The sequence below is a fragment of the Lolium perenne genome, chromosome 3 (assembly GCF_019359855.2).
Source record: "Lolium perenne isolate Kyuss_39 chromosome 3, Kyuss_2.0, whole genome shotgun sequence".
NCBI lineage: Eukaryota > Viridiplantae > Streptophyta > Magnoliopsida > Poales > Poaceae > Lolium > Lolium perenne.
The window spans coordinates 173,382,377-173,408,828 of NC_067246.2; the positions used below are offsets into that span (position 1 = coordinate 173,382,377).

The window sequence follows — 26,452 nt, forward strand, 5'->3', positions numbered from 1 at the left end:
TCGTGAAGCAGTTTTTTGGCCGGAAGTTGGCCGGACCCGGAACTTCCGCCCTACTTCCGGTGAACTTCCGGAAATGACGAATCTGCACGCAGAAACTATACTGTAAGCATTCCGGGGACGCCCGACTTCACCCGGAAGTTGGCCGGTACTTCCGGGGGGCGGAAGTTCCGCCCCAAATGACCGGAAGTTCCGGTTTTGACGAGTTTTGTGCATAACGGGCAGATTTCTCTTGCCCTATTTAAGGGGGTCTTCTTCCCCAAAGTTTCCCAACCGTTTGAGCTCGTTTTTGCCCCCATTGTTGATCTTCTTTGAGCTTGCTATCTCCCTCTCCCTCCCATGAATCTTGCATCTATTTGAGAGATAGATAGAGGAGATCTAGATCTACATCTTCACCAATCAAATCCCTCTCTTTGTGAGGGGAATCCACTAGATCTAGATCTTGGAGAAATTTGGTGTTCCTCCTCCTATTTGTTCTTCCTCTCTTATTCCCCCCAATAGCTTTTGTAGCTTTGTTGGAATTTGAGAGAGAAGGACTTGAGCATCTTTGTGGTGTTCTTGCCATTGCATTTGGTGCATCAGTTTGAGTTCTCCACGGTGATTCGTGGAAGTGAAAGCAAGAAAGTTGTTACTCTTGGGTTCTTGGAACCCTAGACGGATTTGAGGCCTTTGTGGCGATTTCTTGGGAGCCTCCAATTAAGTTCCGCCTCGAAGGAAATCCCTTAGTGGAACCGTGACCTAGGCCTTTGTGGCGAGGGTCACCGGAGATTTAGGTGAGGCGCCTTCGTGGCGTTCGGTGTGTGGTGTGAGTACCGCATCTTGGGGTGAGGCCTTTGTGGCGTTGGTGTGCATCGAGCAACCACACCTCAAGGTGAGCCTCTTGTGGCGTTCGGGAGCACTAAGCAACCGCACCTCTCCACCGGAGATTAGCACTCGCAAGAGTGTGAACTCCGGGATAAATCATCGTCTCCCGCGTGCCTCGGTTATCTCTATACCCGAGCTCTTTACTTATGCACTTTACCTTGTGATAGCCATCGTGCTTGAAGTTATATATATCTTGCTATCACATACTTGCTTGTATTGCTTAGCATAAGTTGTTGGTGCACATAGGTGAACCATTGCTTAGAATAAGTTGTTGGTGCACATAGGTGAACAATAGTATATAGGCTTTGGGCTTGACAAAGTAAACGCTAGTTTTATTCCGCATTTGTTAAGCCCATCTCGTATAAGTTTTAAATCGCCTATTCACCCCGCCCCCCTCTAGGCGACATCCGTGTCCTTTCACCACGTCCCAGCGTTCCAACACTATTTGGAAGCGATACGGAATGCTGGCCCTGTGGAGATTGTGCCTCACGACTTGGCCGCTTTCAACAACTACCTCCAGTGGTTTCATGAAAACACGCGTATCGAGTTAGTGAAGCACGCGTATGCTGACGACATCTTGGACGACCCCATCGAGTTCAATGAGGTTGCGCAAAGCCAGCACGACATCTATGCTCGCAGAGGGAGATCGACTTCTATTGCTTCCGAGCTGAACTTCGTGGTAATGGATTCTCTCATTAACTAGTACATCATCTAGATTGACATGTGCTCGCTTAAGTGTATACTATGTTTCTCACAGCGGTCGGAGATCCAAAAAAACAGCTGACGAGTGCGAGGTTATGTGGGATCAGAGCCAGAGAGATGAAAAGCCCGTCAGACCGTTGCGGCATTTCATTAAGGTATGATCACCAGCTTTGAATGTACGCTATTATGTTCTGGTGGCTTTGTAACCATGAGTTCCATGACGCAGAACACTGCACGAAAGATGCGGCGGTTAGCCAACTTGCTAGGTTGCCGCGAAGACGAAATTCCTACATCCTCTTCTGAAGAGCCGGAGGTATGGACTATTTTGTTGCTGTCAAACATGTTCTTACTAATTTCAACTTTTCTAATCTCATGTGTTCATGTTTGTGAAGATTCCTGACGACGGCGAAATTTTGAGTCAAAGTATTAGTCGCGGCAAGAAGCAAGCCACATGGTCTGCTTATCAGTTGAAGCCAAGGGGCAAGGCTCCAAACCGATACACTCCGGAAGATTATGTCAACCGAGGAAAGAAGGTTGTCATTGAGGAGGATGAGGAGCCGCCGCGGAGATCATCTTTGTCGAGGATGAGGAACGACGAGCCGTTATCTTCAGATGAGGAGGAGCAGGAGGAGCAGCAGCAAAAAGAGCCACGACAGCGGACGAAAAGGATGGCCGCCCGGAAGCAGCCCGTGAGGACGGCACGTCGAGGACGATACTAGGATTTGCTACGTGCTGTTGTGAACTCTATCTTCATAAGTATCGTATTGTGAACCCTATGTCATTTCGAACCATGTCTGTAATGCTACTTGTTGTTTGAATCTACGTGCTATGATGTGAGCTATGAATTGTTATATGTGTATGTTCTGAAATTGCTATTATTGTGTTCAAAACTGATTAAGTAAGGCAAGAATTCTGTCCAATGTTGTATTCAAAACTGTGAGAGTATGGTAGGATTTTTCATTGGTTTAACACAAGTCAATGTGTGGCGCCCTTCACACTGGCGCCACACTGCACTATGTGGTTCCCGTGGCATCGGCGCCACACATGCCAACTTATATTAACTTTTCGGTCGAAAACATCCAGGGCTCTAGACGATTAGTCCTTAGCCGTTTTGGCGAGCCTCTTTGTGTGGCGCACGTGGCATCGGCGCCACACTGTGAGGTGCGGCGCCCGTGGCATCGGCGCCACACAAACAGGGTCGCAAAACGGCTAGGTCCCAGACGATTTGTCTTACAGTATGTTTTGGGCAATTACAAATGCATGTGTGGCGCCGATGGGAGGAGCGCAACACATGCTGCCACGTCGGATCGGCGCACCAGCTTAGCGTCGAGGGCGCCACGTCGGCTAGGAGAGTGGCGCCGACAGGACGGGCGCCACACTGACATGTGTGACGCCCATAAGAGGGGCGCGAGGGTTAGATAGGTGAAATAGTTGGACCGGAGGGTCCGTCTGTTTGGGCTATTTTGTGTGTAAATCGCCTCCACCCTTCACCCAATCCACCCCATCTACAGCAGAAGAACATGGTACTGTTCCTCCGGCCGCTCACCATAACCGCTGCGGCGGCGCTTCTCCGCGCCCCCACCACGTCGATTCCTACCTTCGTTGCTCCTGGTAGAGCAGCCGGCGGTAGGCGCTGGAGGAGTGTGAGGGTCAGCGCGGGCGGCGGGGGTTGGCTGTCCGGCCTGCTGGGCGGGAAGGGCGGCGGCGGTGCGCCCACGGCGATGACGGTGACGCCAGGGACCGTGAAGGCCGGCGACCCCGTGCTTCACGAGCCAGCGCAGGAGGTGGCTTCGAGGGACGTGTCCTCAGAGAAGGTCCAGGGCATCATCGACCAGATGATCGCCGTCATGCGCAAGGCCCCCGGCGTCGGCCTCGCCGCCCCACAGATCGGCGTCCCCTTGAAGGTCCTTGCATTGCATTGCTCTCCTGTTATCTGCACTTGATTATATTCAGTCCTAAAAGACCCAGGACCACGCCACATTTCTCAACCTGTTATATTTACCAATGACAGATTATTGTCCTGGAGGACACCCAAGAATTCATCAGCTATGCTCCCAAGAAGGACATTGAAGCGCAGGATCGCCGCCCCTTTGATCTTCTTGTCGGTACATTTGCCGCATGGAACTGCCCCATTACTGTTAGGAATGAGCACCTTCTCATGCCTTGTTTTTTTTAAAAAATTCCTTCTCTCCCTGATACAGGTTATTATCAATCCTAAGCTTAAGAAGACGAGTAAAAGAAGTGCATGTTTCTACGAGGGATGTCTGAGGTATGTATTCGTATATTGCTTACTAAAAGGTTATTAGTAGTAATATCTCATCTATGAATACAAAAGAGAAATTGCATTGTACATGCTGTGCATATTTCCTCATACTTTGTTTTATGCGCATGCCAGTGTTGATGGATATAGGGCGGTCGTTGAGCGACATTTAGATGTTGAGGTTTCGGGTTTGGACCGAAATGGACGCCCCATTAAGGTGGTGGCTTCAGGATGGCAGGCACGCATCCTGCAGCATGAGTGTGATCACCTTGAAGGCACTTTGTATGTTGACAAAATGGTTCCCAGGACATTCAGGACGGTTGATAACTTGGATCTTCCGCTTGCCACTGGATGCCCTCCTTTAGGTGCACGATAGCGTTCATGCCATTCCAATTCTCTATTCAAGTATAGGTAATTGGTCTTCCTAGTATTTGCATTCTTTTATTCCAGTACAATATCACATCTGTGCTTCTCTGGATTGGGTTGATGATTGGTAGATGATTTGTACGATGTCATTATGTATGCGGCCTTGTATATCTAGTTGTCAACCAATTGTAACACTCCTTTAATAAAGGTAATTGGTCGATGATTTGTACGATGTCATTGTGTAATAAGAAATTGTCGTTTTGTCCTTGTACTACATATTTTCTTTCTCGTTGTCCCATCGGTAGGGATGTAAATGCTACACATAATTTCCGAAATTTCCTCTCCAGATCTGCATCCGCGTCCGTTTTTGAGGACATGGTAAGCACTTGGGACAAAACGGGAGGCTAGGTATGGGAGGCTTGCTTAAATTGATAGATCAAACGTTAGTTTCCTAATTTCAAGATAACAACAATTTGAGAGTATAGGTATATGTCAAAGCAGTATGTCCTTCCATGTTAAAGAAAGAAATGAGCTGTAGGCAAGTACTTCTACTGAGATAGGTCAGATAACAAGGCGAAGATGGGCCTTTCATTTTTTTTACAAAAAAAAAAAACTGCAAAACATAAAGGCTTCAACATTAGGAAGAACACTGCGAGGCATGAAAAGGAATAGGGGCAATTACCACCCTAAGCACAGAACTGGGCATGCAAAATTGAATCAACAAAGATGGTAAGAGTGCAAATTCGAAAAAGGTTGTCCTTCCCAGCTCAGCATTAGTCTTGGCAATGAATTCTCGATTCTGGATGACCGTAAGGTCTGTAACCACACTTTGACATGCCTAGGTATTGTTCTAAGTGTTTGGCGTATTACAAAAGCCTACTTGGATAACTGAAATTTGCTTTGCCTTCTCTGATGACCCTGGGCATTGTCCAGGTGTATGTCCTCTCTGTTCAGCTTGCACACCTAGGACATGTGCAGGGGTATATGCTCCATGTTTATCTTCTCCATTGCATATACCCGGGTCATGCCCATGGGTTGTTCTCCTTCATCCATCTCGAACCTCGGGATGCATAAAGTTGATGCATCAAGTAGCATCCCATTCATATATAGATTAGTAAGCGACTCGACTGGGAGAGGATTCACCTGTTGCTCAGGTTGTTTGGCACGAGCTCTTGTCATCGGTCCTACTTGAATTAGACATTAGCTGGAAGAGGCATGTCATTACAGATGCCCTCATCATATGTCGGATGCGAAAGGTTGCATTTTTCAAGACAGACATATACAATTTCTGATCTAGGTATAGGAGGTCAAGGTGATTCAAACACAACTTTACACATCATGAAAACTAGGTGGGACAAGGATACCAATTTCTTTTGCAAGTATTTTATTGGTGCTAAAGGGCATCTGAAAATTGTATTTTAATGTGACACAATCTCTCATGGGCTTATATAATCATTCTTCTGATTTGTTTCGATAGCACAAAGTGGATGAACAAGTACAATTTTCATTTTTGGCCCATGCGTAAGGCTGGACCACCATCGTCAAATATAAACAATTTTAGCTCTACAATGGTGTTATAGTGCTCCAAATCGAAATAAAAGGGATCATGTATTCATATTATTGACAATCCTCCATTTTTCTGCAAGATCATAGAAACTGAGTTTCTTAACCTTGTCTAAATGTTGTACAGACATATGGTTATCCACGACTCATCAAGCCATGCTGAATTGAGGAGCTGAGTATAATGCTTGTAGTAAATGCAACATTCACTTTTTTACTCGTCACAATGATTTCCTAACATATTGTAATTAACTGAAACACATGTCTCCACTTTGAGAAGTAATCTGAATTTTCATTCCCCTAGAGCTGCATTTCTTCCTCAGCAATTCAGAACATACTGTGGTTGCTGCAAGAATCATGAGACTTTCTAAAACTGCTGTTCAGACTTCAGACATAAAGAACACTTTGGCCCATCAGTTCGAGTTCACAAATAATATTATATTATTTACATATAGAGTTATTCCTTGACAAACACTAAAACTATACTAGTAGGGAAAATAATACACTCACGATGCCCTTAGATTAACTAATTTGTGTTTCATGCAAACACGTCGTGGAAGAGCATAGAAGCACTGCCCGGCACTCAATAACCATGAAGGTTTTTGTACCACTTCGTGGTTAGTTCAATTGCTCAGATTGCTTATGGTGATTTGGTTATTTTTTTTCCTTTTCTCATGGATCATTATGTTTGATTCATTAGTTTAGCTAACTGTTGTCGGTCCCGTTTTGTTAGCATATGGAGACTTTTTTGTGTGGGATTATTATGGAGACTTGATATAGTTCAAATGAAACTACCCAAAGGGATCAAATCCATGGTAGATGTAACATCCTTATGTTGTGCTATTCATGGTTCCAGAAAACAATTTAAGTTTGTAAAATAATTATGACATAATATAATATTTTTAATAGGTCAATTTCAGTAACTTTATGCATCTATTCGAGATGGATTGATGGGTGGGCAAAGGTTATCCATTTGGAATTTAGACTGAAAATCTGAGGCGCAGAAAGGTCCTTGGAGACGAGAAAACTAGAAGTTTCGATATGAGGGATAAATTACAAAATGAACACTCTGTACAATAATAATTTGTGAACAGTTGTTTTGTCATTGTATCTGGGAAGTACTAAATATAGTGTTTCTGCTAACATCTTCTACAGGCATTTAAGAACTCCACTACAATCAGGAGTTCCGGACAACGGTGTTACAGCTCATAGATTAGAGGGAGAGAGATGGCGCAGCTGGCTGGAGGTGTTCGTATGGCTGGGTTTAGCGGATGGTGCATCTTGGATTTAGAGGGAGAGATGGGAGAAACTAGGGCTAAATTCTAGTCGGCCTTTGTTTGATATCTAGGAATCTCCTTATATAGATAGGTGGAGAACCCTTAAAATCATGGAATGCAAACTTTTATGTTTGGAATTTAGTAAGTCCTAACTTGGGGTCAAGAAGGCAGATGCGCCTTCCCTGGTGTGGCCTTGTCAGCTGAGCGCAGCAAGAGGTGGCTCTTCTTCTTGTACTTCTGTCCCCACATAACAAAGGGAGTGGTTATGTTCCTTACAGTGGGAAACAATTATGAGATTATATGGTATTGAATCATGACGCAAGAGAACAAGAGGGACTTCAACCTGCAGGATGCAGAGTTTATTAATGATGACAGCTTAGTGACACTTGCTCACATGTCCCTTAGGAATAGGAAGTTAGCATTTACTAACAATGTCAATTCCAATATAAGTTACAGCGCAGATATATGCTGCTAAAATTCCGTTTGAAAGTTCTTTTGTTCCAAATGACAATTTGCTGGTTATGCTAAAGAAAGAGTGGGAGAGCAAATGACAGATGTAATTCTGTACTGCAGGCATAGTGGTATGGAATCACATTTGAATGAATGCTCTGGCACATGACCTTTTTTTTGTGCTTTAGGAGCATAGAACAGCTGGAGCGTACGTCCAGTGTGAGGCAAGAATATTCAGTACCATAGACAGGAACAGATGCCATAACATAACTAGCCTCATTAGAGGGAGCAAGAGAATACAGGAACATAACACAAATGTAAGCATTATGGGGTTGTTGAGATTGCTTTGTAATGATCACTTTCAACAAAGAAAGCTGCCAAATGTGAGAAGAGATAAGTATGATTTAGAACTTATGGTTTTAGTTTGCCTACCATGTGTAACAGATCACAATAAACAGACATTTTATTTCCTCTTTTGTTTGAACTTTCTGTGATATAGAAGCTAGTTGTCCAATAATTGTTATCATTGGTGTCTGTTCCGTAGTCCTGTCATTGAACTAAAAATTTAAAAGTAGGTTGGACTGCATGAAATCAAGTGTTAGATATGAAATCGGTGTAAATGATTTTCCTAGTCTTGACAAAGAAAATTCTCAATGATGGGATAACCGGATAACCACTGATCATATGTGGCACTTTACAACTTTAGACACCCCTCAATGCCTAGCTAGACGCTCTGTATTTTCTTTGGGATATGCCCTTTTTTGTACATTCCCTTCTTCCTTCTTGTACATATTTTCTCTTTTGATAAAATTTACTGTCGGGGCCTCCCCTACACTGGCTCAAAAAAGTACTGACACCCATAATATACTAACTGAGCGGCATAGTGGGGTGGTTGAAACTTGTAGTTCTTTTCTGTTATACAGTTCAGGCATTGGGATCCTTCAAATCTGGCCTTAATGCACCAACTAACCTATGCACTAGCTTTTCTTCATCATACAGGGCACCCAAACAACGGAACAAGGCAGGAGGCACATGGCCTGTGCTGTTTATTATGTGTAAATAAAATTTTGTCCCTTGCCATACCCACTCATCATTGCAGAGGATCCAAACTCATGATCCATTAATAATTTAGTACCGGCACTATAGGATTCCTCTTGCCTGTGTCATTGCCAACACTGCTATATAAATGGCTTAGGGAGGAACACTCATAGAGATCCAGAACTGAACACCAGTAGTATAGGAGATATATCATCTAGCTAGCAATGGCTGCCCGCAATGGTAGCAGGAGGACAAAGACGGAGCAGTGGCTGTTCAGTGGGAGATGGAGGGGAACTGTCAAAGAGACACGACATGCTGTTGCCTCTGAGGATAAGCCTCCAAATCCCGCCATGGTTCAGAAGGATGAGGATATCTGCCTTGAGAAGTCTAGAGTGCATCTGCCTGGTCTGGGACAGAGGGAGATCATTGACATAGCACCTGGGAGGAAATCGATGCCGGAGATGGAGATCAACATGAAGGAAGTTGTTGCGGTGCTGGGGGTGAAGGTGATGGCTGCAGACATGCCACCATTCATGCAGTTGCATGCATTCCGATGTGCTAAGCGATCCCATGATAGCTTGGACAAGTTCAGTTCAAGGCAGGTGGCCCATGACGTGAAGAAGGTGAGTTCTATGCAAATATTGATCTTTCGCTTGTTATATCTCGAAAAAAGTTTATCTTCATATCTTTGATTTTATTTTCATTTCAGTTTTTCTGTAACCAAGTTCAGAAGCTGCTAATTTAGATAGGCTGTAACCAGCGGGAATGTTGAAATGCATACGGTTATCATGTTGGGTGTGCCCATCATAAACCTTAATTAATTTCACTTCATATGCTGTTCTCTTCAATTCTTGATGTCCATTTTCCTACACTGTGCTTTTAAGTGGACGCTACATGGCTTATCAATTCTGTTTGATACCTAACAGGAGTTTGATAAAGTGTATGGTCCTACATGGCACTGCATCGTCGGTACAAGCTACGGTTCTTTCGTGACACATTCCAGAGGTTGCTTTCTCTACTTCTCCATGGACAAGATCATCGTGATGCTATTCAAAACCAAGATCAGAAAAGTGTCAGCATCTTGAGCCTTTGCAATAAGATGGCTTATTATCTCTGTCCCATTACTCATTCACCTTCATGGTGACTGGTTATAGTCAGGATATGATTGTGAGGTTGGAGGTTGGGAACAGAAGAGCCAGCCAACCTCAACTATATGGTTGTTATTTGTGAGGTGCAACTACTGAACATGGCACCGTAATGCTCTGCACTTGTATATTGAATTAACAGTTGAAAAAAGGCGATGATTAATGGACAGCTCTGACAAGATACAGCGATCACCGTCAGGATCACGTTGTAAGATTCCTAATTAGTAGATCGAGTCGTCTCAGTCAGGGCATGACTTGGTCATCATTTGTAGATTAATCAAAAGGTTTCCCGTTCAGTACTAGACAGCTGGAACAAGAAATTCTGTCACGCAGCATGTGACAATCAATCGACAGGCTTAACAGGAAGAGTTCTTAACATTTCTTCCATGGACAGTCGTATTAGGTCCATTGCTTTGTGATTTTGATTTTTTAGAATCATCAACATTGTTTACCTTTTTTTTTATCGAATGTGGTGAAACAGTGCTATGCCTCATCGCCTTGTGGCAGGATGCTCGGCAGGGAGGTGTTGTGCCTTGCTGATATATTTACCGATTATGAAGTATAATAAAAATCACAAACAGGTCACTGGATCCTCTAGTGAGAAGGTGTGTCGCCGTCCTCACGCCTCCATCACCGGAGCCAGACAAAACTTGTCGTATTAAAACTTGTTATAGTAGACAATCATGAAGTCGTTGTGCTAAAATTCTAAAGGACCAGGGCACCAGAGCAACAATTATTACCAATGATGAGAACTTTAGATTGGAAGCGTCAAACCTAAAAACCCATACCAATGAACATGAAAACCAACTAGATCCCATGATATCGGCTGGGCAAACAACTCCACATGTCCTCCCCAATGCCAGGTGCACCACCCCACCATCGAAGCAAGAATAGGGCGGGGAAGAGGGGGAGACGATATCGCCACTGTCTCACCATCCTGAAGAATGCACTACAAATATAAAATAAGAAACGGGAAACCCTCCCGTCAGTGCTGGAAGAGACGGAAACCCTAGCAACCTGGGATCGCCTTCTTTTTTCTCCGATCCTTCTCATACTAGTTTGTTCTTTTCATGAGATCTCTAGTTGAATTGCCCTTTTTGTGTTGTTGTGCCGTCCTTTGGTGCTCGCTAGATGTTGTGTGATTTTGTGGCCTAGTTTTTCTGATAAACCGAGCCACTATTTCTTCTACTTCCTCCATTTAGAAAAGGATGTCGCAGATTTATCTTAATTCGAATGTAATACATTAAATTGCACTTAGAAGTCGTTTGGTATCCATCATTTGGGTTCCTGGAATTCATTTTGGAATTCCATAGGTGGGCTGTTTGGTTGCTACAGAATTGGGTCGTCATTTTATTTAGGAAATCCAGCAAAATGACGCCATGGGTAAACACAATTCCAAGCTGAGACCTGTCATTTGTGTTTCTCTATGAAAGCCATTTACAAATTCAATATTGAATTCTGCTGTCATTTGCAATTCCTGTGGCAACCAAACAAGTGTCCATTTCTGAAATTACAATATAAATGAAATGAATACATGTATTCATTTCAAAATGCTACAAACGAAATGAAAACCTGGCTTCCAAACGACTTCTTAGATGCTATCTAGATTCTAGACAAATATGTGTTAGACTTCTAGGACCTCTAGTTGTAGCATCTAGTGAGTAATTGCATCTAGCCTAACCGGGACTAGCACTAGAGGGGAAAACAGTGGGGTTCATACCGTCGGTCTTGGTAGACGAGGAGCTCGCCATGGCGGCGACGGAGGGGCGGCGGTGATGTCGGTGGAGCTTCCCGCCGCTACAGCGCCTCACCAGATCGGGTGGCTTAGGGTTTGTGTGTCGGTGGGGAGGACGGCAGCGGACGAACCTTGGCGTCCGTGCCCCGGCCCCCACCTCTTTTATATGTGGCGGCGGCGACAGGCCCACCAACCAGACGTGGTTGGGCGCCCCCGATCAGGGCGCGAGATAGGGTCGTACGACCGTTGGGTCGTACGTGGAGATCAAACTAACATTCTCCCCCTTGATCTCATCTTACTTTAATCTTAATCTTAGACTTATACTTTTCTTGGTATCCATTTTATCACAGATTAGCATATAGAGCATGTCTCGTCATGATGGCCAGTTACGCACCATCAGATTCAACAGCTACTACACACCTTTCCATTTTAAAATAGATTCTTCCTCTAGGCCCTTAATATCCAGGTATCATAGGCTTTCCCGTAAACCCATGCCGGCTACATGTTCTCTGAACACACTGGGTGGTAAGCCTTTTGTAAGCGGATCCGCGAGCATTCTCTTTGTGCTTATATGCTCTAAACTTATGGTATGATCCTGGATTCTATCTTTCACAACATAATACTTGATGTCAATGTGCTTGCCAGCATCACTTGACTTATTGTTGTGAGCATAAAATCATTTGGCTCATTGTCGCAGTACATTCTAAGTGGTCTTTGAATGCTGTCTACCACTCTCAACCCGGGTATAAACTTCTTTAACCAGTTTGCCTGCCCCGATGCCTCATAACATGCTACATACTCAGCAACCATCGTGGACGGTGCCGTGATAGATTGCTTGAAGCTTTTCCACGATATAGCTCCACCTGCGAGAGTGAATACATAACCTGATGTGGATTTTCTGTCATCTACATCTCCATAAAGTCTGCATCCGAATACCCTTCTATCTCAAGGGAATCAGTTCTTCTATATGTTAGCATGAGGCCTTTCGTGCCTTGCGCATAACGCAATGCCTTCTTCACCATTTTCCGAGTGATCTATTCTGGATTACTTTGGAATCTCCCAAGTACCCCGGTAACAAAAGCTAAGTCTGGGCGCGTACATACTTGAGCATACATTAGGCTTCCGACAGCTGAAGCATATGGAACCGCTTTCATTTGATCGATCTCATATTGGTTCCTGGGAGATTGAAAATCCCCAAATCTATCGCCCTTGACTATAGGAGCAGGCGTGGCATTACTCGCATGCATACCATACTTTTTTAGAACTTTCTCTAAGTATGCCTTTTGCGATAATCCTAAAACCCCTCTTTGTCTATCTCGGTGAATTTCAATTCCTAGAACGAATGAAGCTTCACCAAGATCTTTCATATCGAAATTCGAGGACAAGAAGTTCTTCGTCTCCAATAGTAGACTAACATCACTACTAGCAAGCAGAATGTCATCCACATATAGGATAAGGAAAATGAATTTCCCTTTCTTAAACTTTGCATATACGCAATTGTCCTCTCTATTCTCATTAAACCCAAAACTTTTAATTGTCTCATGGAACTTCAAGTACCATTGTCTGGAGGCTTGTTTTAACCCATAAATGGATTTCTTCAGACGGCATCCCATATGTTCTTTTCCTTCCATGACAAAACCCTTGGGTTGTGCCATGTAAACATTTTCCTCCAAGTCTCCATTTAAGAAGGCCGTCTTTACATCCATTTGATGCAACTCTAAATCATAGTGTGCCACTAAAGCCATTATAATTCTAAAAGAATCCTTACATGAGACCGGAGAAAATGTCTCATTATAATCTATTCCTTCTCTTTGAGTGAAACCTTTTGCAACAAGTCGTGCTTTATATCTTTCAACATTCCCTCTAGAGTCACACTTTGTTTTGTAGACCCATTTACAACCTACTATTTTGGCTCCTTTAGGAATTTCTTCTAAATCCCAGACTTTGTTGCTACTCATTGATCTCATTTCATCAACCATGGCCTCAATCCACTTCGATGAATGAGCACTTCTTGAGGCTTCTTCAAATGTGGTGGGATCACCCTCCATTTGAACTGCTTCACTGACATAGATCTCAAAATCGTCAGGAATAGCTGGCTTTCTTGCTCTTTGAGACCTTCTAAGGTTCTCAATCTCTGGCGCACTTTCTATGTGGGGCTGTTGCAGCTCTTCCTCATGTGTGGTAACATTCTCTCTATTTTCATTCATTGTTGCCACAGGAGAACTAACAACAGGTGTCGCAATGACATCGTCTGTGTCGGTGCGGCAGCGGGTATCGAGAAAAAAGGTTCTGGATCATCGGAGTGGGTGCATACACCCGCTTCTCCTCAAGGTTGATTTCTCGGGATACCGTGCTCCCCACGATCATCTCATCCTCCAGAAACACAGCGTGTCTCGTTTCTACAAACTTAGTGAGTCTGTCTGGACAATAGAAACGATAACCTTTCGACTTGTCTGGATAGCCAATAAAATGGCAACTTACTGTCTTAGGGTCTAATTTCCCAATGTTCGGGTTAAAGAGTTTAGCCTCAGCTGGACAGCCCCACACTCGCAAATAATTGAGTGAAGGTTCTCGACTAGTCCACAATTCATATGGTGTTTTAGACACCGACTTACTAGGAACTCGATTAAGTATGTGAATAGCGGTTTTTAACGCCTCCATCCACAAACTAACCGGTAAAGTGGAGTAACTTAACATGCTTCTCACCATATCCATCAGGGTACGGTTTCGTCTTTCAGCTACTCCATTCGTTGAGGCTCGCCCGGTGTAGAATCTTGGGCAACTATGCCATGTTCTGTAGGAACCTTGCAAAAGGTCCAGGAACTTGGCCATATGGGGTGTGCCGACCGTAGTACTCCCCACCACGGTCAGACCTTACTATTTTAATCTTTATGCTATGCTGATTTTCTACTTCAGCCTTAAATATCTTGAATTTATCCAATGCTTCTGAACGCTCTTTAATTGGATAAATATAACCATAACGCGAATAATCATCCGTGAATGTTATGAAGGAATCATAGCCATCCACAGATTTCACAGGAAACGGACCGCATATATCCGTATGAATTATTTCTAAAACTCCTGTGCTTCTTTTGGCGCCCTTCTTTATGTTCTTTACATACTTTCCTTTAATGCAATCGATGCATTGTTCTAAATTCGAAAATTCCATAGGCGGAAGGATTGATTCTTTTACTAAGCGTTCTATTCTCCCCCTCGAAATATGGCCTAAACGACAGTGCCATAATTTCGAAGAGACTTCATCAATTCTCTTCCGCTTATTATTTTCATTCAGGGATGTGGAGACATTCTCATTATCAGCGCTTAAAACATTCACATTCTCATCACAAAGTGACAATAAATAAAGCTTGTCTTGTCTGAAGGCAAGACCAACAATCTCATTATTAAACTTGATCTTACATTGACCATCACCAAAATGGCAAGCAAACCCATCATCATCTAAGCGCGATACACTTATTAAGTTCCGATGCAAAGAGGGTACATAAAGCACATCTACTAATAAAAGTACAAAGCCATTAGCTAATACTAATGGGAGATCTCTAATGGCTTCGACTTCAGCTTGGACGCCGTTTGCTACTTTAATGCATCTTTCTCCTCTTTGCAGGGTCTGTCTCATACGGAATCCCTGTAATGAATTTGCAACATGAACAGTTGCACCTGAGTCAATCCACCAAGTAGATTTTGCATAACTTAAAAATAAGGATTCATCTACAAATGTAATTAAATCCTCACCTTTCTTGCACAGATGTTTCAGGAATGCCACACAGTCTTTCTGGTAGTGGCCCTTTTCCTTGCACCACTTGCAAGTGTCCTTGGCCACCTCTTCATGCGGCTGGTGATCTTGAGCCTTGCCATGCGGCTTAGGTGGAGGAGGATTCCACTGAGGTTTCCCTTGTGGCTTGGAACTCTGAAAACTCTGAAAGTTCCTCTTCTTGGTTGGGCTTAGGTAATTGACAGAATCACCAGATTGCCCCTTGATCCTCTCTTCTTCTTGCACACACATGGCAATCATCTTCTCAATGGCCCACTTTTCTGGCTGTGCATTGTAGTTCACAGCAAAAGTCTCAAATTCTTTTGGGAGTGAGGCAAAGATCAGATGGATGACGAACTGTTCTGGAAGCTCCATCTCCATAGACTTGAGCTTGGAAGACATATGGCTCATCCTCAATATGTGATCCCTTACTCCACCACCAGTGTACTTGGTAGTGACAAGCTTTCTTATGAGAGTGCTAGCATAGGCCTTGGAAGACCCAGTAAACTGACTCTCTACCTTTTTCAGGTACTCACTAGCGGTGTCACTGCTTGTGGGATTGCTCCCCTTATAGCCTCCAAAATGGAGCTCTTGATCACCATCAAGCACTTTCTGTTGGACGAGTCCCACTTAGCACGATCAAGATCGTACTTCATTCTTTTTGGTCCATGGTCAAGGACCCTTTTGTTGAAGTCATCTTCACTTTCTTTGTCGCCCCTTACGGGGTCCTTAGGTTCTATGGGACAAGCCTCTATCAGTGCCAAGTCGAGGTCAAGCAAAGCAAGCCCCATCTCAACCTTCTCTCGCCACGAGCCATAGTTCCCTCCATTGAGGGGCTCAATAGCCGAGATGAAACTCATAGGATTTCCTGAAACAAAATTTTCATCAAAATGTGTTAATTCAACGTTGGTCAAATTAAAACATGGCACTTCTCAATATTAATTCTACATCACCGTTGGGCAGAAATAGAACCAATAATGATAATTCTGAATCTTGCGGAATACAATTTTATTAACAACGTTGGTCATTAAATAAAATCATCATACTCAAAATTAACTCTCATTTCCTAATTCAATTTTCCCGTTGGTTCCAATTAAATTAGGAAACAATAAAATATGACTTCAACTTAACTAACACAGCGGAAACTTAACTTAATTTTTGAACTTTAACCCACTGGAAAAAATTCATATCTCACATTTATTCTTATTACTAAACTATTTCCAGAAAATTAAAAACAGAGAAATTACTGGAAACAAAAGAAAACAGGCCAAAACAGCCCAGATGGGCTCTGTCTCTGTTGAGAAAACGCGCAGGAGGGCGGAAAACAGTCCGCGTCGCCGGACGGGCCTGGCCCAGCAACCGGCCCCGGCCTCTCCTGCTCTCACTTTGGCCCGTGGGCAGCTGCCGGCGGCTCGGACCGTCGGATGCAATCCGACGGCTGTGCGCCGATCTCGGCCACACAAAACCGGCCGGACAGCCCCCAAACCCTAGCCCCTTCTCTCATTTCCCCCTGCCCCGTCTCTCACACCCAAAAACGGCGGCGCGAGGCAGACGAGGAGAAACGGTGGCCGCCGCAGCGGTCCGTCGCGCAGGCCCGCGGGGAGGCGGGGAAAGGCGGCGCCGTAGCCTACCCTCTCGCCGGTGCGCGCGTTCCCCTTGCGGGTGGGCGCGCCGCCGTCGAGCGGATTGGCCGCGGTGCCCTTGCACAGCACCTCTGCGGAGGCAGAGGCTGCTTCCCGGACGACGCCGGTAAGTGGAGGCCGGCATGGGTGCCGCCTCCCTCTCTCTGTCCCCCCTTTTTTTTCTTGTCTAATCCATGTTCTACTCGGGATGATCCGATCTAGGGTTAAGGTTTGCCGTCGAATAAAATCTTCTCTGTTTGGATCTTTGATTCTATCCCGGTATGAGATCTACCTCAACTAGATGAACGAACTAGACATGCTCTGATACCATTGTTAGACTTCTAGGACCTCTAGTTGTAGCATCTAGTGAGTAATTGCATCTAGCCTAACCGGGACTAGCACTAGAGGGGAAAACAGTGGGGTTCATACCGTCGGTCTTGGTAGACGAGGAGCTCGCCATGGCGGCGACGGAGGGGCGGCGGTGATGTCGGTGGAGCTTCCCGCCGCTACAGCGCCTCACCAGATCGGGTGGCTTAGGGTTTGTGTGTCGGTGGGGAGGACGGCAGCGGACGAACCTTGGCGTCCGTGCCCCGGCCCCCACCTCTTTTATATGTGGCGCTGGCGACAGGGGCCCACCAACCAGACGTGGTTGGGCGCCCCCGATCAGGGCGCGAGATAGGGTCGTACGACCGTTGGGTCGTACGTGGAGATCAAACTAACAATATGCAATAACTTTTTATGAACAGTGGGAGTAATATCGACCGAGAGAGTAATATTGATGAAATGCACCACTGCTGTTTGGAAAAGAAAAAAAAATGACAACACAAATGTCGAAAGGGTGACTTGCATTATATGCATCACTAGATTTGCGCTTGAACAAGAAATTCTCATTACTGTACTGTGAAAAGATAAAGTCTCATAATTATTAACGGAATTAGCAACGAAGATTAAAAGTCGCAGCTTTACACATCCATCCACTACTAGCTAGCTCTGTCAAACACGACGCCGCTTCGTACGTGCGAGTGCCATCATGCACGAGAAGTACAACTAATCCATGCCATAGCCATCGACGGCGTCCGCCAGCTCGAGGTAGTACGTCTTGAGCTCGTCGTGCCAGAACTTGTGCCTCCCCTTGCCCGACGCCGACGAGCCGTCGCCCTTGCCGCCGGGGGGCTTGTACATGCCGGACGGCTTGGAGTGGTTGGTGGGCCTCCGCGGCGCCCTGACGAAGCCGCCGTTGGCTATCGCCGTCCCCGGCACGGCCGTGTGGGCCGAGATCGGGCGGCGCGGCTGGTAGTTGCCGTCCTCATCCGGCTCCTGCTCGAGCTCCAGCCAGAGGCAGAGGTCGTACGCGCGCACCCACCCGCGCTGCCGTCCCTCCCGACGCATCGTTGCTCGATTTTCCCTTGGCTTGTGTTGTCGGTTTGGTCTGCGCGGCGACACGGGAGCCTAGTTATAGGCGTGCGGTACCTTGGCCGCTACGGATACATACCGACTTGGAATTGGGATCCCACTCGCAGTCGGTTTCTTCTCTTGGAGGGAGCGGCTAGCTGTTTCTGTTTACGTCGTTCTCAAGGCACACACCAAACTACCGACGTTGCCTTAACCCTCCACCTCCAGCTACACAAAGCCTACAACTTGAACTCAGTCCCACTGCGTATTTATTTTGAGCAAATTTCCCGAAAATACGCAGCAGCACTAGGTCCTAATGAACCAGGTTTAATGTGCGCGGCCCAAAAATCCGTATTTTCAGACCTCCAAATTTTTTAAATAACTTTTTTTTTCTCATGTAGAGGATGCACGTATGTATGCGCATGTCAATTTTTATATCCAAATTCGAAACTATGTAGCTTAAACAAAAATCACAAGTTTTAGATAAATAGACAAGGAAACTCTCCTCTCCGAAAAGTTTTGTAACTTAGTGGTCAAGTAACTATGTAACTTTAGTGGTAGAGTAAATTTAATCGGGTTCCGCGGTACCTAGGTGCCAAAAAATCACTTTCCAAATTTTCGATTACTTTTGGACTATGGACACATGAACCCAAAGAGTTAGCAGTTGATGGGTTAAACCCATCGGTGTGTTATTATTTATTTTCTGTTGTATCATGTGTCTTCTCTAATCAACATATTTTTGTTAAAATTTAACTAAATATCATCAATTGCTCGAGAAGATAAGATCTTGGCCCGCACCAGTCCAGGTGAGGTCCAAATGACATATGCCTTTTTCTTTGATAGGGCAAAGGTGTTCGATCTTTCGACGAGACAAGGATAATTCGATTTGTTGGTGGAGTTAGAGCTTGACGGTCCGGCTACACGTGCAAAGCTCGTACGCCAATGCAATTGCTAGAACAATCTCCGGGAGTTACTGATTTTGTGGGTGAACGATCGGCCGAGGATCTTAATTCCTACCTGAAATCGAGAACAATTAAGAACTAATAATGCACTCAAGATATTGCGGATAAATATGAAAGCTTTATTGAAAAGTGGGATTCTGAATAGTCGTTCTTGTTCTCGGCGTTGGCCTCAAAAGAAGTACACGAAGTTGCAGCAATTGGCTAACTTTTAATCTAGTTAAAATCCGAGTCTAAAAGTGACGGCTATGAGGGTATTGATACGGGGTGGCCTTCGGACACCACCGCCTCAAGACCGACAAGCCCTCCTCGTGGTCCAATGACACGAGCTCGAGCCCAAGCCCTACGCCAAGAGGTGAATTCGCTCCTCTCCACGTATGCTTTTGATACCCCTTTGGATGGCTTGCTACTTCATGCCAATACCCTATGTTCAATCAGGTACATCGACCAAGACGAGAGCCATGGAGACCAAGCCAATGGAGAGAGAGCTGGAAATGAGGAAGATGGAGCTACAGCGCCCAGGCCGGAACTTCTGCCCCCCAGGACCGGAACTTCTGGCCAGATGCCCTCAAGATGCCTTCCAGCGCCCAGGAAAAAGGATCCAGCCGGAACTTCCGCCCCAGAGGACCGGAACTTCCGCCCGCCGGAACTTCCGCCCAAGTTCTGAAAGTCCGCGAAAACCATACTGGATGTTACTGCGGGACAATGGCGGAATTCCGGAACAAGGCCGGAACTCGGCCGGAACTTCCGGCCCGCAAGACCGGAACTTCCGCCCCTGATCGGAACTTCCGCCCAAGATGACCGGAACTTCCGCCCCATCGAATTTCAGCACAATAGCACTTTTCAGCGTGTAACTTACCTCTTCGCCCCCACCTATAAATAGCCTTGTTGGCTCAGATCTGAGATTAGACTTGATGTAAGAGAAAACATGAGCTATGCTCCTTCCCGCGGGAAACCCTTCTAGATCTACGAATCTACGAAGTTATCTACTCTTCTAGGCGGTTGATCTCTTCCATTCTAGGAATTCTAGTGTTTTGGATCTTTTGCTTTTGCAATTCTATCTATTTGCACTCTTTTCCTCTTTGGAACTCTATCGATTGCTATTGCCAATCTTTTGTGAGGGATTCTACTCCTTGTGGGTCTTTTTCTTGCAATTCCATTGGGTTGGTGTATCGGGCCAACGAAGAACAACCGGTTGTGTGTGTGTGTGTTGCGTTTGTATCTTCGATCCACCCCGCCATCCACCCACGTTCTTCGTGTTCATCCACCTCCCCCACAAATCCCATCCAAATCCGTGAAGATCGGGCACATCCTAGGACTTAGTCCTTATCATATGGTATCAGCAGCTCTTTGGTTGCCACGGATTTGACCCCCACATCCCCCAATTCCACCAATTTCGCCCAAAAAAAATTCCAAATTTTTTTCCCAAAAAATAGCCCCAAATTGGCCTTGGATCGATCTCGCGATTTGTTGAGTTTTTGGTGGTTTTGCTCCAATAGAAACTTGTCTTTGGTGTTGATCTGCAATTCCCCCACCTTCCCACAGCTTTTAGTGCCAAATTTTCCTCGAATTCGAAGGATTTCGGCCCGGATTTCCGCCCAAATCGACGAACAGCCCGCAGATCTGATTGCGACTGGAAGTTCCGCCCGGCAGGACCGGAAGTTCCGCCCGGGACCGGAAGTTCCGCCTGGCCGAAATTTTGACAGCAACCTTTGTTTTTCGTTTTGGTACTAACCCCCTTGTGTTTGGACTTCGGTTTGAGTGCCATTTCAGCTACCACAAAGCTTCCGCAACATTGACAACGACGACGGCACCCCGAGGATCCAAGCGGTTCATTTGACACCTCCACCATAGCAAGTTCAAGATCGTCGGCCACCATCATCAAGTGGTATAACTTGCTCCTAACTTGTAGCCCTAGCCTCTTTTGCGTACCTTTCCTATCGAGAGTGGCTTTCTAGTGTTGCGAAGCATTGCGCAAGCGTCCCGACCGTGAGGGTGTGCGTGTGTTGAGCAAAGCTTCGAAGCAAGCTCGTGTGAAAAGATAAGCAAAAGGAGTGTGACATACTTACATAGATAGTAGTATCCTTACATAGTGAGAAAAAAAGGAAGAAAAATACAAAAAGAAAAAGAAAAAGTGTGTGAGTGACACCTATACACAAAAGAGTCCAAAGCTTATAAGCAAAAGAGAGAAAAGAGAAGAGAGGCGTCTTGCACAAATCTTGTTGCTTCTCAATTTTGCAACCAAGCCACGGTCTCTCTTGCGTTAGCGTGACACCGAGCTAGTAGTCTTCGTTAGGACCATTTTGTTCTTGCTCATTTTCCAAGTCGCGCTAACCCCATTTTGTCCCACGCGTGTGTTCCTCCTTGTGTATGCCTTTTGTGATCACCGCCTTTGACTTGTGAATTTTGGATCTTACCCACTTTTGACAATAGACTTTTCGTTTGGTTCTTCCATTTGGCTTTCCACATCCGTACCTAACACCATATAGAGTTTTGTTTTTGTGTGTGTAACCGGTTGTTCCTCACCTTGATACACCTTTCCAATTTTGTTGTGAGTCTTTGACTTACTTGTGAGCTTTCCTCTAACCCCCACAACATAGTTCTTGTTTTAGTTGTAACCATGTCTAGTGGAGAGGGGAACCAACTACCGATGACACGGCACCAACATTGGATAGCTACTCAAGCCGTCAACAAGAGTATCCATGACCTCACGGCAAGGATCGATGAGACCGTTGCACGCTATGAAGAACGAGCTCAAGTGCAAAGAAGGGACCTCAATGTCCAAGTGCAAGACATCCATGACAAGCTTGATGCTCAAGGCCATGATATGAGGGCCACACTTGCTACTCAAGGTCAACAAAACATGGCGAGCATGAGAAGGCAAGAAGAAAGGTTGGCATGCCTTGAACAAGCTATTGCCAACATCGCCAACAACCGAAGCCAAAACTCAAGGTCTTTGCGCTCTCATAGTTCAAGACACCGAGCTTCGTCCCCGTCTTACCATGCTTCTAATGAAGACCCACACCACCATAATGTGGATGCTCAAGTACTTCAACAACAAGCTCGAGATGTGGAGCAAGCACGTGCTCAACTTGAACAAGAGAGACTACAACAAGCACATCGCCAAGCTCAATTCGAAGAGGAACAACAACGTCTTCGTCATGATCAAGCTCTCCTTCATGCACCTGAGCAAGAACGTCTTCGCCATGAGCAAGAGGCACGTCAACAACAAGGGCAACCGCGCCCATCTCAAGTGGCCAATGCTCAAAGGAACCCACCTCATGACGGCGACCAAGAAGTGAACCAAGAACGCCAAATCATCAATATTGATGCTCCGCAAGATGATGGCGCAAGAAGAAACAATAGGGACAATAGAAGACACAACCCTCTCAATTATCGAGCTCGTCAAGCACCTCATGCTCATCAAGGTGAAGCAAGGCACCAAAATGAAGAAGACGCCTCAAGTGAATCTAGTGTCATACCACACCCCCGACAACCTCATGGAAGGCGTCCTCCTCTTCCAAACCGCCGCAATGAAAATGAGGATCAACCCCCACAACCTCGCAACCATAATGAGGATGAAGATGATGCAAGACCACCTCCTAGACGCAATGACCGCAATGAAGAGGAAATCTTTGGGAAGCTCAAATTCACCATGCCCAAATTCCACGGAGAAGAAGACCCCGATGCATACCTCTCTTGGGTTCTCAAGGTTGACAAGATTTTCCGCATCCACAACTTCTCCGAAGCAAAGAAAGTGGCCATGGCATCACTTGAGTTTGAAGGATATGCAAATGTTTGGTGGGAAGAAGTGAACAAGAAGCGTGACAAGGAAGATCTAGAGCCCATTGACACATGGGAAGAGATGCAAGAAGTCATGCACAAGCGCTTTGTGCCCAACCACCATAAACGCGACCTCTTCAACAAGCTTACTCAACTCAAGCAAAGCTTCAAGTCCGTTGAGGAATACTACAAGGAGATGCACATGACAATGATGAGTGCCAATGTGGATGAGCGAGAAGAGCAAACAATGGCAAGATTTTTGAATGGATTGAACATTCCCGTCAAGAGAATAGTGGAGTTCTTGCCTTACACCAACATGGTTGAGTTGCTTCACCAAGCTACAAGAGCCGAGCGCCAAGTGCGAGAAGACATAGCAAGTGCAAAAACAAAGTCCTTCTTCGCAGCGCGAAATGTAACAAACACCTCCTCAAGCATCAAGAACACAAGTGCTATTGCTCCAAAGGATCCTCCCAAGCAAACGAAGAGTGCCTTCAAGACAACAAGCTTCAAGCCGGATCAATCAACTATGTCCTCCAAAGCTTCCACGGGATCTAGTAACATCACTTGCTTCAAGTGTGGAGCTCAAGGACATAAATCCTTTGAATGCAAGAACACAAGAGTTATGATAACTCGAGATGATGGAGATGTGGAGTACTTGAGTGAAGGTGAATATGAAGCCTTGGTACAAGCCGCAACCAATCATGAAGATGATGACTTGGAAGACCAAGAGCAAGTCCTATGTGTGCATGATTCAAGCCCGTCCCTTGTGGTGACCAAAGTATTGAAAACCCATGCACTCCCCAATGAAGATCAAAGGTGCAACATCTTCCAAACAAGAGCCGGAATCAATGGCAAGTCAATAAAGGTTATCATCGATGGAGGGAGTTGCCACAATCTTGCAAGCACCGAACTATGCTCCAAGCTCAACCTCACACTCCGGAAACACCCCCACCCTTACCATGTGCAATGGCTAAGTGACAATGGAAACGTCAAGATACAACACACCGTCTCCGTATCCTTCAAGATTGGCGCCTATGAAGACACCGTTGATTGTGATGTAGTGCCCATGACGGTGTGCCACATGCTACTTGGTCGCCCTTGGCAATATGACAAAAGAGCAAGCCATGATGGCTACACAAATACCTATAGCTTCAAGGTCGGCGACAAGACATTCATCCTACGCCCAATGACTCCTAGCCAAGTAATTGCGGACAATGCAAAGGCTCTAGCGAGGGCTAAGGAAGCTACCATCACTAGTGAGATGAGTGATGAGAGAGTGACCCACCAAAAAGAAAGTGAGCGCCACGAGCCATATATGAGTGAGATGAAGAGTGTCCTCATAGCTACCAAGAGTGAGATGAGAGAATTGCACCACAACCCATCCACCATATTGCACTATGTGCTCATTTGCAAGGGGCCCTCTTCGGAGACTAACAACTTAACAACACTTCCTTCGTCTTTGTTGTCTCTTTTGAAGGAGTTCCAAGATGTCTTCCCCGACGAGCTTCCTCATGGACTCCCACCGCTTAGAGGAATTGAGCACCGCATCGACCTCATACCGGGCGCCCCTCTACCAAACCGCGCCGCCTACCGCACCAACCCAGAAGACACAAAGGAGATCCAACGCCAAATACAAGACCTCCTCGAAAAAGGGTATGTTCGCGAAAGCTTAAGCCCTTGTGCGGTTCCCGTGATTCTTGTTCCTAAACCGGATGAGACGCAACGAATGTGTATGGATTGTCGCCCCATCAATGCCATTACCGTTCGATACCGCCATCCCATTCCGCGTTTAGATGACATGCTTGATGAATTGAGTGGTGCCACGATTTTCTCTAAGATTGATTTGCGTAGTGGCTACCACCAAATTCGCATGGCAATAGGTGATGAATGGAAGACGGCATTCAAGACCAAACTTGGTCTCTATGAATGGCTTGTCATGCTATTTGGTCTTTCAAATGCGCCATCTACTTTCATGCGACTCATGAATCACATCTTGCGACCTCTCATTGGCAAGAGTGTGGTTGTCTATTTCGATGATATTCTCATTTATAGCATAAATCTCGAGGACCATGTACAACATGTGAGAGAAGTCTTATGCATCTTGCGTCATGAGAAGATTTATGCAAACCTTCCCAAGTGCACCTTTGCTCAAAACAAGTTGGTTTTTCTTGGATTTGTGGTTTCCGCCAATGGTATTGAAGTTGATTCTTCCAAGGTTGAGGCCATCCACAATTGGCCCACTCCTACCAATGTTGGTCAAGTTCGAAGTTTTCATGGACTTGCCGGTTTCTACCGCCGTTTTGTGAAAGATTTTAGCACCATTGCTTGCCCTTTGAATGAACTTACCAAAAAGAATGTTCCGTTTGTGTGGGGCAAGGCACAACAAAAAGCTTTTGATGAGTTGAAAAGGAGACTTACCGAGGCACCACTTCTTGTTCTTCCAAACTTTTCCAAAACTTTTGAGATTGAGTGTGATGCGAGTGGACTCGGTATTGGTGGAGTTCTTATGCAAGATGGAAAACCCGTGGCATACTATAGCGAGAAGTTGGATGGCGCACGCCTCAACTATCCTATATATGACAAGGAACTTTATGCTTTGGTTCGTGTTCTTGAAGTTTGGCAACACTATCTTTGGCCAAAAGAGTTTGTTATCCACTCCGACCATGAGTCTTTGAAATATTTGAAAAGTCAACACAATTTGAACAAACGACATGCAAAATGGGTTGAGTTCATTGAGTCCTTTCCATGTGCAATCAAATACAAGAATGGCAAGGACAATGTTGTTGCGGATGCTCTTTCCCGCAAGCTCACCCTTTTACTCACTCGTTTGGATATCCATGTTTTGGGTCTTGATGAAATCAAAGACTTATATGCCTCCGATACTTTCTTTGGCCCAATCTTTGCAAAGTGTTCTAGTGAGAAGGGCATCGATGATTTCTATTTGCACCAAGGATTCTTGTTCAAGGGCAACAAACTTTGTATTCACATGTCTTCGCTTCGCCTTTTGCTCTTACAAGAATCGCATGGTGGTGGTCTTATGGGACACTTTGGGCGAGAGAAGACATATGCCATGCTATCCACTCACTATTATTGGCCACGAATGTACCGCGACGTGGAGCGCCTTTGCCGACGGTGTACAACATGCTTACAAGCTAAGTCAACTTCCAACCCCTATGGTCTTTATACACCATTGCCTATTCCTCATGCTCCTTGGTCCGATATAAGTATGGATTTTATGCTAGGATTGCCTAGAACCAAATATGGTCATGATTCAATTTTTGTAGTGGTTGATCGATTCTCTAAAATGGCTCATTTCATACCATGCTCCCGAACGGATGATGCTTCACACATTGCCTCCTTGTTTTTTAGGGAAATTGTGAGACTCCACGGTGTACCAAGAAGCATTGTGTCGGATCGAGATGTCAAGTTCATGAGTTACCTTTGGAAGACACTAATGGCCAAGTTCAACGTCAAGCTTTTGTTCTCGTCATCCTCACACCCACAAACCGATGGACAAACCGAAGTGGTGAATC

At 45.4% G+C, this 26,452-nt stretch overlaps 3 protein-coding genes and 1 pseudogene across 4 annotated transcripts; 2 read left to right on the forward strand and 2 right to left on the reverse strand.

Moving 5' to 3' along the window:
- The first annotated feature begins 3,033 nt into the window (after nucleotides 1-3,033).
- LOC127318344 (peptide deformylase 1A, chloroplastic) lies at nucleotides 3,034-7,260 on the forward strand. Of its 2 annotated transcripts, XM_051348822.1 has the most exons (5): nucleotides 3,034-3,467; nucleotides 3,575-3,664; nucleotides 3,765-3,832; nucleotides 3,959-4,234; nucleotides 6,905-7,260. In XM_051348822.1, the coding sequence occupies exons 1-4, from the start codon at nucleotides 3,084-3,086 to the stop codon at nucleotides 4,197-4,199; spliced, it is 783 nt and encodes a 260-aa protein (XP_051204782.1). In that variant the 5' UTR covers nucleotides 3,034-3,083; the 3' UTR covers nucleotides 4,200-4,234; nucleotides 6,905-7,260. The 2 variants fall into 2 exon arrangements, with proteins under 2 accessions (XP_051204782.1, XP_051204781.1); XM_051348821.1 differs by lacking the exon at nucleotides 6,905-7,260 and having other exon boundaries at nucleotides 3,959-4,463.
- A 228-nt stretch (nucleotides 7,261-7,488) lies between these two features.
- Nucleotides 7,489-10,122, forward strand: LOC127318345 (uncharacterized). The gene is made up of 2 exons (XM_051348823.2): nucleotides 7,489-9,137; nucleotides 9,441-10,122. Exons 1-2 carry the CDS (start codon nucleotides 8,739-8,741, stop codon nucleotides 9,597-9,599), a joined length of 558 nt encoding a protein of 185 aa, XP_051204783.1. The 5' UTR covers nucleotides 7,489-8,738; the 3' UTR covers nucleotides 9,600-10,122.
- Nucleotides 10,123-14,924: 4,802 nt separating this feature from the next.
- LOC139837604 (uncharacterized) lies at nucleotides 14,925-16,023 on the reverse strand (annotated as a pseudogene).
- Nucleotides 16,024-17,650: 1,627 nt separating this feature from the next.
- On the reverse strand, nucleotides 17,651-18,210 carry LOC127318381 (uncharacterized). Its single transcript, XM_051348861.1, has one exon. The coding sequence runs from the start codon at nucleotides 18,172-18,174 to the stop codon at nucleotides 17,833-17,835; it is 342 nt and encodes a 113-aa protein (XP_051204821.1). The 5' UTR covers nucleotides 18,175-18,210; the 3' UTR covers nucleotides 17,651-17,832.
- Between the last annotated feature and the right edge of the window lie 8,242 nt (nucleotides 18,211-26,452).

Excerpts from the sequence above, each read along its gene's own strand:
- LOC127318344 (XM_051348822.1), top strand. The coding sequence starts at position 3,084 with ATGGTACTGTTCCTCCGGCCGCTCACCATAACCGCTGCGGCGGCGCTT. Across the intron at positions 3,468-3,574 it reads AGATCGGCGTCCCCTTGAAG|ATTATTGTCCTGGAGGACAC; the intron begins GTCCTTGCATTG and ends TACCAATGACAG. Across the intron at positions 3,833-3,958 it reads TTCTACGAGGGATGTCTGAG|TGTTGATGGATATAGGGCGG; the intron begins GTATGTATTCGT and ends TGCGCATGCCAG.
- LOC127318345 (XM_051348823.2), top strand. The coding sequence starts at position 8,739 with ATGGCTGCCCGCAATGGTAGCAGGAGGACAAAGACGGAGCAGTGGCTG. Across the intron at positions 9,138-9,440 it reads TGGCCCATGACGTGAAGAAG|GAGTTTGATAAAGTGTATGG; the intron begins GTGAGTTCTATG and ends GATACCTAACAG.
- LOC127318381 (XM_051348861.1), bottom strand. The coding sequence starts at position 18,174 with ATGCGTCGGGAGGGACGGCAGCGCGGGTGGGTGCGCGCGTACGACCTC.